Below are 17,967 nucleotides of genomic sequence, written 5' to 3'. Positions count from 1 at the left end.
AAGGGTGTTTCTGTGGACAGGATAACTCCATAGATCTTTATGGATCTATTATCTTTAACACTTACAACTACTATATGAAACAACCAGTAGCAACCAATAATATAGCATTGGGGTTTGTTCCTACAAAATAGGGATGGGATGCCAGCAGAATATTCTATGAGGAAAAGGTACAAGCCTGGAAAGAAAAAAAATACTTGACATTGGGTTCTGGAAATCTGCCACCAAAATACATTCTTAATATGAATATCTTCATTGTCTAAACTTATTTCCATTGTCTGAACTTTATCATCTTTTTATCTCATAGGTCCATTCCTGTCTTTTAAGTGTCAGAGCTGGGAAAGATGGCTGGTTTCAGTTGTACAGCCCTGGAGGGGTTGCATGTGATGACGATGGTGAACTTTTTGCCAGTATGGTACGTGTCTGCAATAATGTGAGTTTGATTTTTATGGACTTGAGGAGGGGTGGTCTGCTTCATACAACCTGATTTGTTAGAAAGCTTCCCTGATAAGGTAGACAAGGCGTCCCACCAAGAGGCCCCCCTAATAAATATTACCCAACAGTAAGTCCAGTTACCCTGTGATACCACCACAGGAGAAACAAGGATTAAGCTGCATTTACACCACATTTGGGGCATACGGCAGCCAGTCACCTTATTCAAATGAATAGGTTATGGCCCCGATCCAGCATGAGGCGGATCCAGCTGCCGCATGCTCCAAATGTGATGTAAAAGCAGCCTTACACAGTTATCATTCATGTATAAATGTTATAATACATGTGGGATCATGTAATGCATGCTCTTTATAGCCACTCTCCACTTAGGCTAATAGATAAAGATTCACAATGGGAAGGCCATCTTTTAATTCAGTGTTGCTGCATAGGGGTGACCTATACTGATAATGGGCTAATAAGCAAAAAATCCAGAAAAACGGGGTACTAAAGGGGTACTCCGATGGAAAACAGATATTTTTAAATCAACTGGTCGCAGAAAGTTAAAACAGATTTGTAAAGTACTTCTATTTAAAAATCTTAATCCTTCCAGTACTTATCAGCTGCTGTATGCTCCACAGAAAGTTGTATAGTTCTTTTCTGTCTGAGCACAGTACTCTCTGCTGACACCTCTGCTGACACCTCTGTCCATGTCAGAAACTGTCCAGAGCAGGATAGGTTTGCTATGGGGATTTGCTTGTACTCTGGACAGTTCCTGACAAGGACAGAGGTGTCAGTAGAGAGCACTGTGGTCAGACTGAAAAGAACTATACAACTTCCCCTGGAGCATACAGCAGCTAAGTACTGGAAGGATTACGATTTTTAAGTAGAAGTAATAAGAACTGTGAATTTATGGAACAGTCTACCCCAGGAACTGGTCACAGCAGGAAAACAAAACAATGTTAGATACATTCCTAGAACAATATGACATTAATGCTTATGCAGAAATATACAATCACATCCCTTCCCCTTCATCCAACCATACCCCTTCCCTTCAATTCCTTGGTTTTACTTGATGAGCATGTCTTTTTTTCAACCGTACTAACTATGCAACAATGTAATTTAGAAATCTGTTTAACTTTCTGGCACGAGTTGATTTATAAAAAATTGGTTTTCACCGGAGTACCCCTTTTAATGCAAGCAGTTAAAGGGATATTCCAATTTAAAAGCACTGGGACCCTCCGCTATCCCGAGAAAGAGGCCCTGATTCCTTTGTTTTAAATGGAGCAGGGACTTGCACATGTGCACCGCCTCCCCATTCATTGTCTACGGAGCTGCTGGCGATAGCTGAGTACCCCTGTGCACATGCAGGAGTCAGCACTTTTAAAACAAAGTTGGGGGCCCACCTTGAGATTATGGAGAGTCCCAGTGGTCAGACCCATGCATTCTCACACTTTTTCTCTGTCCTATGGATAGTTCTTTTAACTTGGAATACTCCTTTAAGCTGTCTCTGTGTTAGGGTCCACACTACAGAATTTCCAGGTGGAGATCCTGAGGGCAGCTGGCGCCGGTCCGCATAGTCGGCAATGCATTTCCACTGAAAGAATAAACAGCTGCACAGGAATTTCCAAGCAGGATTGCATGGACACTTAATAGTCATTTAAATCTAAAATAAGATTCCTTGGTAAAGAATTACTTAAAATATATACACTTTATAAAAATGTCCCCTTTACCAAAACAGCCGCCGTGCCTCTGTACATCATCTCTAGCAGCCCTGAATTTTTGAACAAATGTTTGCCTTCACAATTTATGACTTGTTACTGTATACAACACGTTGTCTTTTCAGACTACATTCTGAAATGCTACACCCACCAAAATTTCCATCTCTTATAAAAAAATAAATATATATATATATATATATATATATATATATATATATATATATATATATATATATATATATAAAATCTGTGGATGATACCAGTGTAAACCCCAGTCCCAGCAGATTATACCAAGTAACGGAAACCTGTCGTCCCTTTGATCACAATAATGCAGTGAGCTATATGTAAAAGACTGTGAAAAGTGCCATGCTGTTACTCTAAGCAACCAAAAGGGAATTTAGAATTTCGGGAAGCCCTTTCAATGTGGACAACAAATTACATATTCTTATATTTATAAGGAACTCACTGGCTTATATATTATAGACTGCATTGTATAAAAGTATAGTTGCTACATAATTGTTATTTTAGGAAATTGCTATTTATTCAGTTATCTAATGCTTCATGTTACCCCTTTGAGCACCTTGTAAATGGTATGGAAACTTTCTGATTTACTAGTAAATGTCAATGTTTACATTTTGGTTGCAAACAACCTTTAACCCACTTTAAAGGGGTATTACTGTGAAAAACATATATATATTTTTTTCAAATCAACTGGTGCCAGAAAGTTTAACTGATTTGTAAATTACTTCTATTTAAAAATTGTAATCCCTCTAGTACTTATCAGCTGCTGTATGCTCCATAGGAAGTTATATATTTATTTTCAGCCTGACCACAGTGCTCTCTGCTGACACCTCTGTCCATGTCAGGAACTGGTTACGCTTGTGCTGGAGTACGGCTGCAAAGTAGCTTGTCCAGCAGGAAAATATTGATGCTGCAATGGGGCGCCTGGGAGAATCTTGCTCTGTGTCCCAGTATCGGGATATCTGAATGAAGATGCAACGTATAGAATAAACGTTTCCCTTTATTTGGACAATTGTGACAACGCGTTTTGCGAGGGATCCTCACGCAGGATCTCAGCTGTACCGCGGTCATATCTCAGGACTCTGTACTTTCCATGTCAGGAACTGTCCAGAGTAGGAGTAAATCCCCATTGCAAACCTCTCCTGCTCTGGACCGTTCCTGACATGGACAGAGGTGTCAGCAGAGAGCACTATGGTCAGACAGAAAAAGAACTATACAACTGCCTGTGGATTTTTTATTAGAAGTAATTTACAAATATGTTTAACTTGCTGGCACCAGTTGACTTTAAAAAAAAAAAATAATAATAATAATTCCACTGGAGTATCCCTATAACAACCCAAATGATAGGCAGTCCTAGGAACAGGATATAACCAAAGCCCACTCTTTGACTATATCCCACATATCTCATCCATATATATATAGACAAATAGAAATGTAAATAATTCGGCAGCTGCTGCCTGTGAGATCAGCTTTGATTACTACATTAGGCTGTATGAGCAGTTCTAGTGTTCTAGTGCTTATATCAAAGCCCAGACTTCTTTTACTATTCATCTGATCAGGATTAAAGTGTAATGTCAAGGCTCAGCTCACAAGATCCTGTCAGCCATGGGGTCAATAAGAAGTGATAATTGTTAAATCTTCCAAGCATGGTGACCGAATCATTCAGTCTCATTTCTGTGAAATTGAGAAACAGGAAGTTTAAAGTACAAGTTTATGTTCCTCCTTATGTAAATATGATGTCATCAGATTCTGCACATACCAACCCCAATACACTTGGCTTCTAATGATGTCATTTATTTTGCATTTGATTACACAAGGGGCCTCTGTGCAACATAGCAGCAAGAAGATAACATAGAGTGGAAACTGCTGCCATATATTAAAGCTGGAAAGTCAGACACTTAATTCCTTGTCCTATAGCAGTAGTGTAGACAGAAGAAATATCACAACTGAGTGTATTGATGTGTTCTCTGTAACAATAATATTCCAGTTAGTTGGAGAAAAGAGTGGCCTGACAGAGTTCAAGTGATACAATTGTTCGTGTGCCTTTAGGTAGGGCATCTGCGACCAGAGTTACTACATTGATGGATGGTTCAAGGTCTCAGATGGAGACAGATGTAGCTGTGGTTGAAAATCAAAGCTTGATATGAGGGATAAAAGAGCACTTTGTCAAATAGTTACTAAAAAACCCAACACTGGTTCTGTTGCCCTTGTTCTGATACTCGTGGAGGCAGCCAAACAAACTTTGCAAGTTGAAAACCCCCCTGTAATTTGAGGGACCAATTTATTTTTAGTGTTTTTTGGCTACAACTAGACAAACTGATTCCCTAAAACTAAACTTTACTTTCAACTACAGCTACTTCATTCTGCAGATGTTGCATACTGAGATGCCATAAAACAAAAAAACAGTAGACATTGACACACCCATCAACTCCCCGTGCACACCAAAAATTATAGCCCTTTGGAACTCTGTTCTAACATATCACGCCCCTAAGACAAACAGGTTTTCAGAACAGCACAAGTAATAAAATGTTTCAGTTGTGATATAAGTCGTATCACTGAGAAAAGAGAGGCAAGAGAGGTGTATCAGGAAAAGTTCAACTTGACTGTGTTAACATAGGGTTTCTAGTTATTTTGTCCAGTCTCTGTATTTTCAGTGTTACTTAATTTTTTCATTTATGTACAATAAAACAATGGTTGCAAAGACATACCCTTTAAAGGGGTATTCCGGCTTTATACATCCTATCCTCTATCTAAAGGATAGGGGTTAAGATGTATGATCGCAGGGGTCCTGCCGCTGGGGACCTCTGCAATCTCGGTGCAGCCCCCGGCATGTCTATGGGAGGGGACATGAACGCCATCACACTCCCTCCCATAGACATGAATGGAGGGGGCGTGGCATGACGTCACTAGGGGTGTGTGACCATGACATCACGTCTCCGTCTCGGAGGCAGCGCCCGGCACAGAATGCCGGGGGCTGCACAGAGATCGCGGGGGTCCCCAGCGGCGGGAACCCTGCGATCATACATCTCCCCTATCCTTTGGATAGGGAATAAAATGTATAAAGCCGGAATACCAATTTAAGGCTTTTTTTTTTCCCTAAAATACATTTATAAAATATAAAACACATTTAAAATCTAGTCTATGCTATGATATAACACTTGGTTACTTATATTTAGCATACTTATTGTAATGAAGGGTTCTAAGTAATTTCACCTTTTATTCACAGGTTCACATTTTAATGGGCTCATGCTACAAGACAAAGAAATTCCTTCTGTCATTGGCTGAAAACAAACTGGGGCCATGCATGTTACTTGCCTTGCGAGGAAACCAGACCATGGTTGAGGTAGGAGAACCCATAAGGACTGTTTATCTGAGCACGACATTGCATTAATGATTTCCAGCACACAGATGGCCACATTTCTTACATATCTGACAAAATTTCCTGTATCCACCAATATATCTCTGCTTTGCTGTGACTGCACTATAGAATAGAAAGGGTGGGCGTGATTACAAAGAGTGCACTCAGGAAACAAGTACATAATGACAGAATAGTGACGTAAAATAGGCAGCATACTTTACTATGTAAGCACACTGAGATACTGACATTTACAGGATCCCCCAACTCCTAGCAGACAATCTAGAACACATAGGGGGAGATTTATCAAAACCTGTGCAAAGGAAAAGTTGCCCAGTTGCCCATAGCAACCAATCAGATCACTTCTTACATTTTGCAGAGGCCTTGTTAAAAATGAAAGAAGCGATCTGATTGGTTGCTGTGGGCATCTGGGCAACTTTTCCTCTGCACAGGTTTTGATAAATCTCCCCCATAATGTCCACATCTGGGAGTTTTCTGGCCTTTCTGTCAGTCACCCCATAGACCAACACTACAGTCAGCCTCTCCCAGTCTGAATAAACTGATAACAGAGAGCAATAGAAATACTACTGTGTTGTGTTTATTTATTGTGTAAATGAATGCAGAGTACATATTAGTCTGCATTCTCTCCTGCAAGTTGCTAAAAATGTTATTTTGCTGCTGCTTAGTTGCATTTGTTGAGTGATCACCACTATAGCTGCCATGACAAATCCCATAAAAGGTTGTAACCCAGTTTAATTCACAGTGCTGACTGGCAAATGTTCTTAGTTATGGAGCCATTATACTTCCAGAATTTAGAAAAAATGAGTAATAGATCTCGTGGAGCTTTAATTGAGGCCATATTGGTAGTCACTTAGCTACCCTGAAACCAGTTATAACCCAAAAAGTGGTATTAAACTGAGGCATTGCCTCCCTAAAATGTACTTCTTGTTCTTTTTTTATAGATTCTTTGTTTGATGTTGGAATACAACATTATAGAGAACAATGACACACAGCTGCAGATCATCTCTACCCTGGAGAGCACAGATGTAGGGAAGAAGATGTACGAGCAGTTGTGTGACAGACAGCGGGAATTGAAGGAGTTGGTAAGTTGTGTCTAATGGCAGAATCTGGTCATTTACAACAACACAGTGTGGAGAAACACCATAATTACTAAAGTAATTAGTCCAAACTTAACATGACAAATACAGAATTATGGAGGTCACTTGTAATTGTTCTAAAAGTTTACATGAATATCCAAAATAGTCTGGTATTATACCCAATGCAATGGATTAGTATGGGGAACTACAACTGTGATTCCTCCCTCTCTGGGAGCACTCCTCATACATAGCAAACTTTAGAAACATTTTAAGTGCATAAAGTAAAGACTTTTTTTTTTTCTAGAAAATCTATACTTTACTACAGTTTGAATTTATACCTGGATTTGGAAGCTTTACCTACAGATGTAGCCTAAGGCAATTGTCACAATACATCTCACGCAACACTGGTCATTAGCATAACACGTCATAGACACTGTAGCAGGGACAGCTAAGGATGCTTCACGCAATCCGATCTTACGGTCAGTAGATTTTTCTGACCAGGTCACACTGTGCATAACCCGGGAAATCCCCCCCCCTCCCTGTAGTGCTTGCTGCCAACTGCTTACTGTCACAGGTTTCCTGGACAGAAGCAGAAGTTTTATGGGTGTACGCTGCACCTAAAGCTTTGTGTCTGCCTAGAAAACCCTGTGGCAGGCAGTAACCACAGATGTTGCAGAAAGGAAGAAGAAGAAGTAGTATGTATGGCTTTGATTTTGTTCTCATTTTAATTAAAAACAATAGTTAGTTTTTCCGACTTATTTATGGTTTAGTAGTGTAGACTGTCTTATAGATAGCATCCACTACTAACACTACTAAGCCAGGGCTCCTGTTAGTGCCAGGCGGCTACTGCTTGGTTTTCTATCATGTTTTTTTTTCTTTAATTATATATTTATAGAGGGGGTACAATAAACATTGGGTCCCCCAAAGGGCCATTTATTTTGGTCCTCCCTAGCCTTATAATACAAGTCTTCTACAACCTAAGTCCCAGACTGTCCATTTTTTTTACAGGATAACACTAAGTGACAGCTTAGTAAAGGACACCCTCTATCAGAATGCTTCCACCATCTAAGGGGACAATAGGGAAAAAAGCTAAAATAAAAGGGAATCAAATAAAAATTATACTTAGCTTACCAGGCAAAAGCAGAAAGTTTTTTTGTTCAGTGCACAGTGTGCCACAATTTGTCAATCTGTATGCCAGAAACTTTATGCTTCTACATGGGAAACTTAGTGGCCAGAAGTATCTGGCAATGATTTCCTGGGTCAGGTGCTAGGACACGATTATGTTGGCTACATCTGTAAATGTAGTATTCTATAAATTATAGTGAACATTTCAACTCTTCTTTTACAGGCCTTTTGAAAAATAAATGTACCTCCTTGCCCTACTGCTCTCCCATAAGGTCCTGTGCTAATACTGATTCTTGAAGTTAGGATTGTCCATAGTTGCATCACCATTTAGATACAAACTTACGTTTATATAGGGCATATTCATTGTAGAACAGTTAATGATTTTAGCCACACTTCCTTAGTAAACTTGTAGTGTAAAAACCCCTTTAACTAACCTTACATATTAAATGTATGCCTAAATGAAATCCTAATTCAGAAAAAAACTATGTAGTTGAAAGGTTTTTCCTGCCCATTCTATTGGTCAAAATGGAGAGAGATTGGAGGGCTCCCCTCATTTAGATATGTGGTTAACCCTTGTAAGTGAAAATGCCCCAAACTTTGAATATACAGACTTACTGGTTTGACTAGACATATTGGCTTTTATGCCAGACATAGATGCAGAATTGGACCTAAAAGCTTTATAAATATGACATCATTTTAGATGGATTATAATTTTGTGGTATTCAACTCATGCTCAGACCACACAGCAGTATTGGCTCTATTTGTGGCCAGTTGGAACAATGCTGCAGTTATGGCTATTTTTGTTACAGATCAAATCTTTATATATTTTTTCATATAACTGCTTTGTGTTGAGCCTTTTGTATGCTTTGATTATAGCAAAGAAAAGGAGGACCCACTCGCCTAACACTGCCATCCAAGTCTACGGTGAGTGTTTCCTGTTATTGTTTAGTCTAGAGCTCATCTTTGATTTTCCATAGTTCTCATGCCAATATCCATTACCTATAATAACTTAATTGATCAAAAAAGACAAACAACATTCTCCAGTACACCCAACAAGAGGGTTGTGAAGATCAGGCGTGTACTTTGAGAGCTTTTGCTGCCTGTTAGAACAATATCAAGGTCGAACACTTATTCTGTCCATACAACCTCCTCATTATCTATGTTTGTGCATTTTAGTATAGCAGGGAAACAAACATTCTTTACATCTGACACCAGGAGTCTTTACAGCAAAGATAAATTTAAGCATTAGTGTCATCAAAAAAAAAAAAAAACTTTTGACAATGTTTAGATTGCAGTGGGTCTCAGTCCTGAGACCCACTGTGATTGTGAGTTATAGCCAACTGAAGTGCTTGGCTGTCCCTGGATGGCCGCCAGATAAGACTCCATAGTCTCCATAGCCTAATGCAGGGAAAGAGTCTGATTTATTTGGCAGCCTATATATAAAGTGTATACTGCCGCACACTTCAGCTGACTATTACTCACAGTTGCAGCAGGTGAGAAGAATGAGACCCGGTGTGTGATCAAAAATTTTGTCATGTCTGGGCAACATGTCAAAAGTTTATTCTATTGACACCAATGCTTGAACTTTGTCTGATCTATGTTTGGAAACTCCATCAGAACAAACGTGTTGTCTATGGTCAGGCTAAAGGTAGCCATACAGAGAAGATAGAAGCAGCCATGCCCATTTTAGTCCATACTAGCTGTTGATGTGGCCATACATTTTTTGTTTTGTTCGGCTTACAGTTATCTCTTCCAAAGCAAAAGGGTTGAGTGGCAAAAATCTCACTACCCGAATTTTCTCTACACGAACAAATAAAAAACAAATCCATTTCATCCACAGGATGCCGACCTGGCCAGACTACTCAGCTCTGGCTCCTTTGGAAACCTAGAAAACCTCAGTCTGGCCTTCACCAATGTAACAAGTGCCTGCGCTGAGCAACTTATCAAGCTACCTTCTCTCAAACAGCTCAACCTGTGGTCAACTCAGGTAGGTGGCGCTCAGGCTGGGGCTGAGGTCAGCAGATTCACTATGGGATAATACATGGTTGGCTAAGGGAACTCTAATGACTGTATTAGACAGGCCAGGCCATCCTGTAAACGAGCACCATTCTCATAGATCGGCATTTGTTTACAGAGCCTATAACATGGTATGAATGTCGAGAGGGCCTTATGATTGATTACTAAATCTTTATTGCAGCATTCAGCCCGTCGTCTGCACATCCCCTATTACAGAGGATGTGCACCCAACGGCCGATGATTTTTAAGCAGGTAGAAACTACACGTTTACTCGTTCGTTGACTGATTACTGTTTGGCCAATAATCAGCCCCTATATTATGGCCCTAAGGGTAGGAACAAATGTTGCCGAAGAGAATCCAGCTGGCTAAAAGGGAAGTAGAATATATTTCTTTATATTAATCAAGCAGCCTGGACAAATTTGTAAGAAATCACTTTCTGCTGGAGTTCCCCTAACAACTTCTTCTTTTAGCTGGATCCACTTCTCAGAAAACTACGTCAAAAACTGCATTATTATTTGAAAAAAATGCAGTGTATAAAATTACCCTTATCAGTTCTCAAAATGAGACAACTGCATTTTGTAGCATATCCTGATCATTAATAGTGTTGAGCACGAATATTCGTAATGCGAAATGTTATCGCGAATATCGTCACTTCGCGATTTCGCGAATATTTAGAATATAGTGCTATATACTTGTAATGACGAATATTCGTTTTTTTTTTTCACATGGAAATTTTCCATGCGAACTTTCGCATGGAAAAAAAAGTTAATGAATGTAGCGAACATAGGACGAATAATCATCAACATATTTGCGAAATATTGCGAATTCGAATATGGCCCCTGCTGCTCATAACTAATCATTAAAGGGGTACTCCGCTGGAATTTTTTATTTTTATTTTTTAAATCAGCTGGTGCCAGAAAGTTATACAGATTTATAAATTACTTCTATTTAAAAATCTTAAAGGGGTTCTCCCTGATCGCGGGAGTCCGGCCGCTGGGGACCCCCGTGATCTTGCACGTGGCACCCTGTTTATAATCAGTCCCCGGAGCGTGTTCGCTCCGGGTCTGATTACTGTCGTCACGCCTTCGCCCGACCTCACGCTCCGCCCCTCAATGCAAGTCTATGGGAGGGGGCTTGTCAGCTATAACGCCCCCTCCCATAGGCTTGCATTGAGGGGCGGAGCGTGACATCACATGGGGACGGAGGCGTGACGTCACACACCGTCGGCCCTGTGGTCGCCGGTAATCAGACCCGGAGCGAACACGCTCCAGGGACTGATTACAAACGGGGTGCCGCGTGCAAGATCACGGGGGTCCCCAGCGGCGGGACTCCCGCGATCAGGCATCTTATCCCCTATCCTTTGGATAGGGGATAAGATGTCTAAGCACCGGAGTACCCCTTTAATCCTTCCAGTACTTACCAGCTGCTGTATGCTCCTTTCTTTTTTAATTTCCTTTCTGTCTGACCTCAGTGCTCTCTGCTGACACCCCTGTCCATGTCAGGGACTGTCCAGAGTAGGAGCAAATCCTCATAGCAAACCTATCCTGCTCTGGACAGTTCCTGACATGGACAGAGGTGTCAGCAGACAGCAATGTGCTCAGACAGAAAAAGGAAAAAAAAATAGGGAACTTCCTGTGGAGCATGCAGCAGCTAAGTAGTACTGGAAGGAATTTACAATAGAAGCAATTTACAAATCTGTTTTAAAGATTTTAATTTTTTTTTCCAGTGGAGTACCCCTTTAAGCAGGACTTTGATTGTAAACCTCGTATCAGACAAGGACTCATTTATATGGTGGTATACAGTGCTTTTGGAAAGTTTTCAGACCCTTTCACTTTTTTCACATTTTGTTATGTTGCAGCCTTGTGCTTAAACAAAAAAAAAATTCCCCCATAAATCTGCACTCAATATGCCAGAATTACAAAGTAAAAACTGAATGTTAGAATATGACAAACAGACTAGAAAAGTGCCTTAAGTTATAAATGCTGTTCTTGTTTCTTATAGTTCGGAGATGCTGGACTGCGGGTTTTGTCCGAGCATCTCACTGCGCTGCAAGTTCTCAACCTGTGTGAAACCCCTGTTACGGATGCTGGGCTGCTGGCACTGAGCTGTAAGGACCTTATCTATCCTTTATTTTATTCTATGGCCTGTATATTTATCCATCCCTAAAGGACTGCATTTTAGTGGAGGGCATATGTCCTTGGGGCTTTATCACCCATCCTTCCTGGTGGCCATTGGTCATTCTATTCATCTAAGAAAAGATAGCTACAAATGCATGTGGCTCTATGTTAGGAGTCCAATAGAGTCACAGGCACTTCTTTCTATATGACACACATAGACTTCAGTGAAGAGGGCTACATGCATAACTTCTACAATAGGGAATCAGATTCAAGTCCCACAGGTGGGATGGCGGCATTTGGACTTGCTTTCTAATAGTATTTCTGCTGTTCTCAACTCTGAGAAAGGATTAAAACCCTCTGCTTTATATTTTACAGCTATGAAGAGCCTCTGCAGCTTAAATATGAACAGCACCAAACTGTCGGCAGACACGTATGAGGATCTGAAGGTAAATGCACACGACTCCTGTTTATCTTGTTACCAATTGTCCCATCATAGTCACTTTGTGGTTAACAGTCAACATTACATCCCTTGATAGGAGGCATTTATTGAAAGCATGCAGTATAGAAAGTGATTATACAGTATGTCCTGACCACGTATAGGTGTGACAACTGTAATAGGCCATAACGCAAGATCAGTACTTGTGACTCTGCATCCACTTTTCTGTAATGTTTGAGTACAACTTTGTGTTGTTAGGTACCTTTGCTACTTCCTTGCCATCTTGAACCAGTCTGTCCAGTCTTCCATACCAGTCAAGAGATTCATGGAATGTATCACTTTCATAATAAAGACCTGGAGGCCTTTAATTGCCAGGATTCCATTTATGAGTGGAGGCCTGACATGAACTCAACCTGCTCCAGCCTCTTATTATGCGAGCACGCCTACTGTTCTCTCTGCTTGTCGCACACCCAGAGATGTGACCCACATGTTATTTTTGTCTGGTATCCTGTTCCATATTTAACATTTCCTGGGAGTTAAGTGTCTTGAAGCTCAGAATGTACCATAAAAATAGCATATAAATGCCTACACCCTAGTATACCTCAACAGGTAACATAGCAGTGAGTTTACTGCTGTGGGTGTGTTATTTTTACTAGTCCCTTTTTACTTTCCATGTTTTAAAGTGCTAAAAAAAACAAATCTCAACTAGTGAAATCATGTTGCCTTTTTATATGGGAACACATAGTTCTTCAAACTGTACATTAATTGCATAGAAATTCCTTAATATATACTTCTTACACTAATTTCCGCACAAATTAAAGGTAATATGTTAGCTGACACCGTTCGTTAGTTGTGGAGGAAAATAGAATTATGGGATTTGTAGGCAAAAGAAGAAAACTCAAACAGAAAATACCAGTTCACAAAAAGCTAGCCACAGTGTTATGGTAATCTCACAACATGTTATTCCACTTGTGGAATTACGCAGTGTGAACATACCCTTACATAGAAAAATGCTTTTCTCTATTGCCAAGTTTCAGATGTGTTACCAAGTCCCTGAAGTGCTGAGGGCTGGGACGCCTCCTCGCTGCCCATCCCTGCTTGATTGATAGTCAGAGCTCAGCTTCTAACACCGAGCCTTGTTTTCAAATCTTGTTCCTATACTGTGTATACAAATCGTGCACAGGTGTGAGATTTCTTTACAGGGCTCGGCTTCCAGGTGAAGCGAGGAGGCGTTCCATATTTTATACATATGCCAAAACATGCAAAAACAACAGGGATATGTGGATTGCACATAGTCAGCAGGTGGTATCATTTATGTAGGTAGTGCTCCAGGGAATCCTCATCCCACCATTGTATTAACAGCGGGTTAGGATGTCAGTCCTTGGCGCCTCCAAGAAAGGTGGTCATCAAATATGGTACCACCTTGTTGTGCACTTGGCTTTTTCCTACTAATGCTGTCCATTCCATTAGATGGCTCCAATCACATAGATATAACTGCAGCGTCCCTGTTATCAATAGTACAGTGGTAGTTGTTATATCTATGGGATGAGGCCCACTGAGATGTGGTCATGTATCCCATGGAATATATGGCAGGTTCTTGTTCTTTGCTTGATGGGATATTGATATACCTGTATATATCCTGAATATACAAATTGTTACGCAAATGCTTGAAAATGACCCCCGTAAGGGTTGAAACATAGCATTTTTTCATGATGGAGGAATAAACCATATTGGACATTAGGTGTCATTGAATTATTTTGCGACTAAGCTACCTATCAATTTGCTTAGTTCCTCCTGCTCTATAACATGCTTCCTGCAGATAGGGCAAAATATTCAACATGGCAAAAAAAAATAAAAAATTGCTGTTTTATATAGAGTGATAATTTATTCATATTTTTTTTTTCCTATAGGCAAAATTGCCAAACCTTAAAGAGGTTGATGTGCGCTATACAGAAGCTTGGTGATTCCCTGCTATCTTTGAAGGACGTTTTCACTTTGGCTACCAGTCGATACTATAACAGAACTGTCGAGCAAGAAATGTCTTGGACTACAAATGTGTCTTTTTAAGTTTAGAGGTCATTTTTAATGTGGGGAGGATGAACTCGTACAGATTTAAAGAGAATTTCAAGATTAATCTAAGTAAAAGAAAGACAAGACTTTGTAGCTGCAAGATTATACTGAGGAAACTAGAAGAAAACCTTTTGTGGATTTTTTTTTAAATTTTATTTGCATATGTGTTCATGCTGTGTGGGGGAAACATTAAGAACGCATATGTTTTTTATGTATTTTATTTTTTATTCAGTTTGATCGGATGGACTCAGTTAGAAAAAAAATCCTGCTTTGATCTTTTGCTGCGTAACAAGAACTAGCAAGTTCCAAAGCGCAACAAGAATGATTGTCATTATCTTTGCACCTTTTTTCTTGCCCTGCAAATTCATATTGTTGTAAATAGGATTTACGTCATTCACCTATTTAAAAAGAATATGGTTCACACTCAGCAGGTCTGGGACCTGCTTTTTATTTATAAAATGTTAATTTTTTTTTTTTTTTTTGCAGATAGAACTGTACAAAGTAGTATGTTGCTGTCTTGTTGACTGTGTTATTAATGTATGTGTATTGTTTTTGCTTTGATTTCAGAAGAGGAAGCTTTCTTGAATAAACCATGGTTAATGTACTGTGTATTTGATAGAACTATATATATATTCCCTCAGCTACATGCTGTGTTGATAGCTTGGGATACAGGAAAAAAAAAAAAATCATTGCACTTCTTGGTTATTGGCTATAATTGTTTAACATTGTGGCCCATGTTAATGCGTCTGTGCCCTCTGCTACATCATCTTTTTAATGTACTTGTATCCTGTTATTTTTACCTTTTTTTAGTTGTTTTCTTTTGATTACTTTAAATGATGATGGTAATGATAAACATTCATATGCATGGTGGACTAAAGTCAGGAACCTCTCAAATATCAGAATTTGAGAAAAATTAGAAAGGGACATTTCAGGAGAAATGCTTCACTGCGTTCTGAATAGTGCAGAGATAGAAAAGGTACCGTATTTTTCGTCATATAAGATGCTCCGGCATATAAGACGCACCCAATTTTAAAGGAGGAAAATCTAGAAAAAAAAAAAAGATTCTGAACCAAATACAATGTAAAGTATAGGACAGTGATCTTCAACCTGCAGACCTCCAGATGTTGCAAAACTACAACTCCCAGCATGCCCGGACAGCCGTTGGCTGTCCGGGCATGCTGGGAGTTGTAGTTTTGCAACATCTGGAGGTCCGCAGGTTGAAGATTACTGGTATAGGAGGTAATACTCATGTGTCCCCGCCACTCCGGACCCATCACCGCTGCCCGCGTGCCCGGGGTGTCCCTATCGCTCCGGAACGTTTCTGCTGCCCGTGATCCTCGCTCTCAGTCGCCGCCATCACCTCGCTACGCAAGCCGCTCCTATTGGATGACGGGACTGCGTGCGCGACGACGTGATGACGACGAAGGAGAGCGCTGGCCATGCAGGGGATCCCGGCATGGAGCATTCATTCGCTGATCGGACACCGAGGAGGCAGGTAAGGTCCCTCCCGGTGTCCTGTAAGCTGTTCGGGATGCTGCGATTTCACCGCGGCGGTCCCGAACAACCCGACCGAGCAGCCGGGTTAGTTTCACTTTCGCTTCAGACGCGGTGGTCAGCTTTGATCGCCGCGTCTGAAGGGTTAATACAGGGCATCACCGCAATCGGTGATGTCCTGTATTAGCCGCGGGTCCCGGCCGTTGATGGCCGCAGGGACCGTCGCGATAGGACAGGGTTTTAATGTGTATGCGCCGTATAAGACTCACCAACTTTCCCCCCCCCCCCAGTTTTGGGGAAGAAAAAATGCGTCTTATACGGCGAAAAATACGGTTGTCTCCGACTTCTTTTTTTGATCTTGAGTCACTGCCCCCTTTAAACCCTGCACTAGGTAGAACACTAGATCAGTTTTTCTTGGAATGTTCTTTAGAGTTATGTGCAAGATGGTGACTTTCAAAATGGGTTGGTGTTGAGTAAGGAAACCTATCGATGACACCCACTCTTCAAACACCTTTTGGTAATGTAGGAGAATCCTGGCATCCCCCCCCCCCCTTCGTAAACTACAAAAAGAACATGTACAGATGGACACTCTTGTGCTAGACTGGTGGCCATATGTCTTAGCGGTGCAAATTTATCAGCTTTTCTCCAACATAGTGAGACACCCTGTAAGATCTCCTCTGAAGTGGCTTCAAGCACTGGCATTACCATCTGTTGCTAAGCAATGACCCATTCATATTCTCGTAGCAAACAGCTATTCAGTGGGGAGTGTGAATGACTCACTATATAACATTTCTACAGGAAACATTTTGGAGATATTTGAGAATCCTGACTTTTGACTCACCTTGTATATATTCCCATAAAGGAAAAAAAAATGCCAATTTTTTTTTTTTTTTTTTAATGTATTTTTTTTTTGTTAAATCACTTCCCTTCGTACATGCTGCAAGTTTCCATACAGGCTGCTTCATGTGTATAATAAACATAAAAATGCAGATATATTTATCTGTACACATATATGCTGTGGTAACAGGGCACATCTTGCATACAAAATATCTATACACTGTCTGATTTTATATCTATTAAGTTTATGGTTAATGTTTATACTGTGATACTTCCTGTAAATTATGTTGTTATATTGGAAAACTAAGGACGTCATCACAGCTGACATCCCTTTTAGTTCATTTTTTTTCCAGTTTTAATTTTTTTTTAAACTTACAAGCCTCTTGCTGTAGATAAGGTCACTGCAGGCTATGTCGGTGTGTAATGGCCTGTCTTAAAGGAGCCTCAAAGATTTATTATGATAACAGAACTCTCGGTTGACTTGTAATATCCTTATAATGTTCAGTAGAGGTTATGTAATCCAATGTAATTATCTCAGCTTGTAGCCTGTTGTAAAGGATATATAGAAGGTGTTTTATATTCTCCGAGACAGACTTCTAGAAACCTGGATTTACAATTGGCTGAGGCCACTATGCAAAGAGTGGCGGCATGTATATTTCATCCTGTTATCAGGCTTACAGAATTGTTCTTAATTATCTATTAATTTTGTTCTTGACAAGAATTTTATGGACGTTTTGGAGAAAAAAAAACAAGCTATCATTGGCTGATGTTTAGTCCTATACAAATGTGAGGATCTTAATCATGCATGTAAAATTGCAAGTCTCTTTCAAGGTAAAAAGAAATGGAATATATCAGTGATAGATTTGAGTGCTGCCTTCTCCCTGGCTAAAGAATATCGCCAAAGTGTGCTTTCTTTTAAAATAAAATGAAACTGTTGCCTTTGTTTTCACACTGGGTGTGTCATTTGTATGTTTTATCCATTTTTTCTAATGAGTCCTTTATCTTAATATGGTACTGTTGTGCAATTGGGGTGGTTGCATTTGGTCACACTAGAGGTGAAGTATATACAATTGTGTCGTAGACCCCAATTCTGAACAGTTCAGTGTTATAGCTCATGGATTTGTCACATTGTGCATCCACGAGTATCGGAAGGCAAGAAAACAGACCCTTTCCAGTAGGCGCTGCAGTATCTTTACAATGGTGCCGGATCAATATCAGCAGAATTCCAACTGACTCATGGATATGCTGAATA

At 40.1% G+C, this 17,967-nt stretch overlaps 1 protein-coding gene across 8 annotated transcripts in view; it reads left to right on the top strand.

The window, feature by feature from the left end:
- Window positions 1–17,664, top strand: part of CMIP (c-Maf inducing protein) — a 182,212-nt gene extending 164,548 nt beyond the window's left edge. For 6 of the 8 annotated variants that reach the window (XM_056526154.1, XM_056526156.1, XM_056526159.1 and 3 more), the window contains 8 exons: window positions 305–430; window positions 5,395–5,511; window positions 6,486–6,626; window positions 8,622–8,669; window positions 9,586–9,732; window positions 11,763–11,868; window positions 12,254–12,324; window positions 14,225–17,664. In XM_056526154.1, coding sequence (XP_056382129.1) covers window positions 305–430; window positions 5,395–5,511; window positions 6,486–6,626; window positions 8,622–8,669; window positions 9,586–9,732; window positions 11,763–11,868; window positions 12,254–12,324; window positions 14,225–14,278 — 810 coding nt within the window. In that variant the 3' untranslated portion in view covers window positions 14,279–17,664. The remainder of the gene's footprint in view (window positions 1–304; window positions 431–5,394; window positions 5,512–6,485; window positions 6,627–8,621; window positions 8,670–9,585; window positions 9,733–11,762; window positions 11,869–12,253; window positions 12,325–14,224) is intronic. The other 2 variants (XM_056526155.1, XM_056526158.1) reach the window with 1 other exon arrangement.
- Window positions 17,665–17,967: the final 303 nt, after the last annotated feature.

The sequence above is a fragment of the Hyla sarda genome, chromosome 6 (assembly GCF_029499605.1).
Source record: "Hyla sarda isolate aHylSar1 chromosome 6, aHylSar1.hap1, whole genome shotgun sequence".
NCBI classification, from domain to species: domain Eukaryota; kingdom Metazoa; phylum Chordata; class Amphibia; order Anura; family Hylidae; genus Hyla; species Hyla sarda.
Note: the sequence above shows the minus strand (reverse complement) of the source record. Positions and strands in the feature narration are given on the sequence as shown.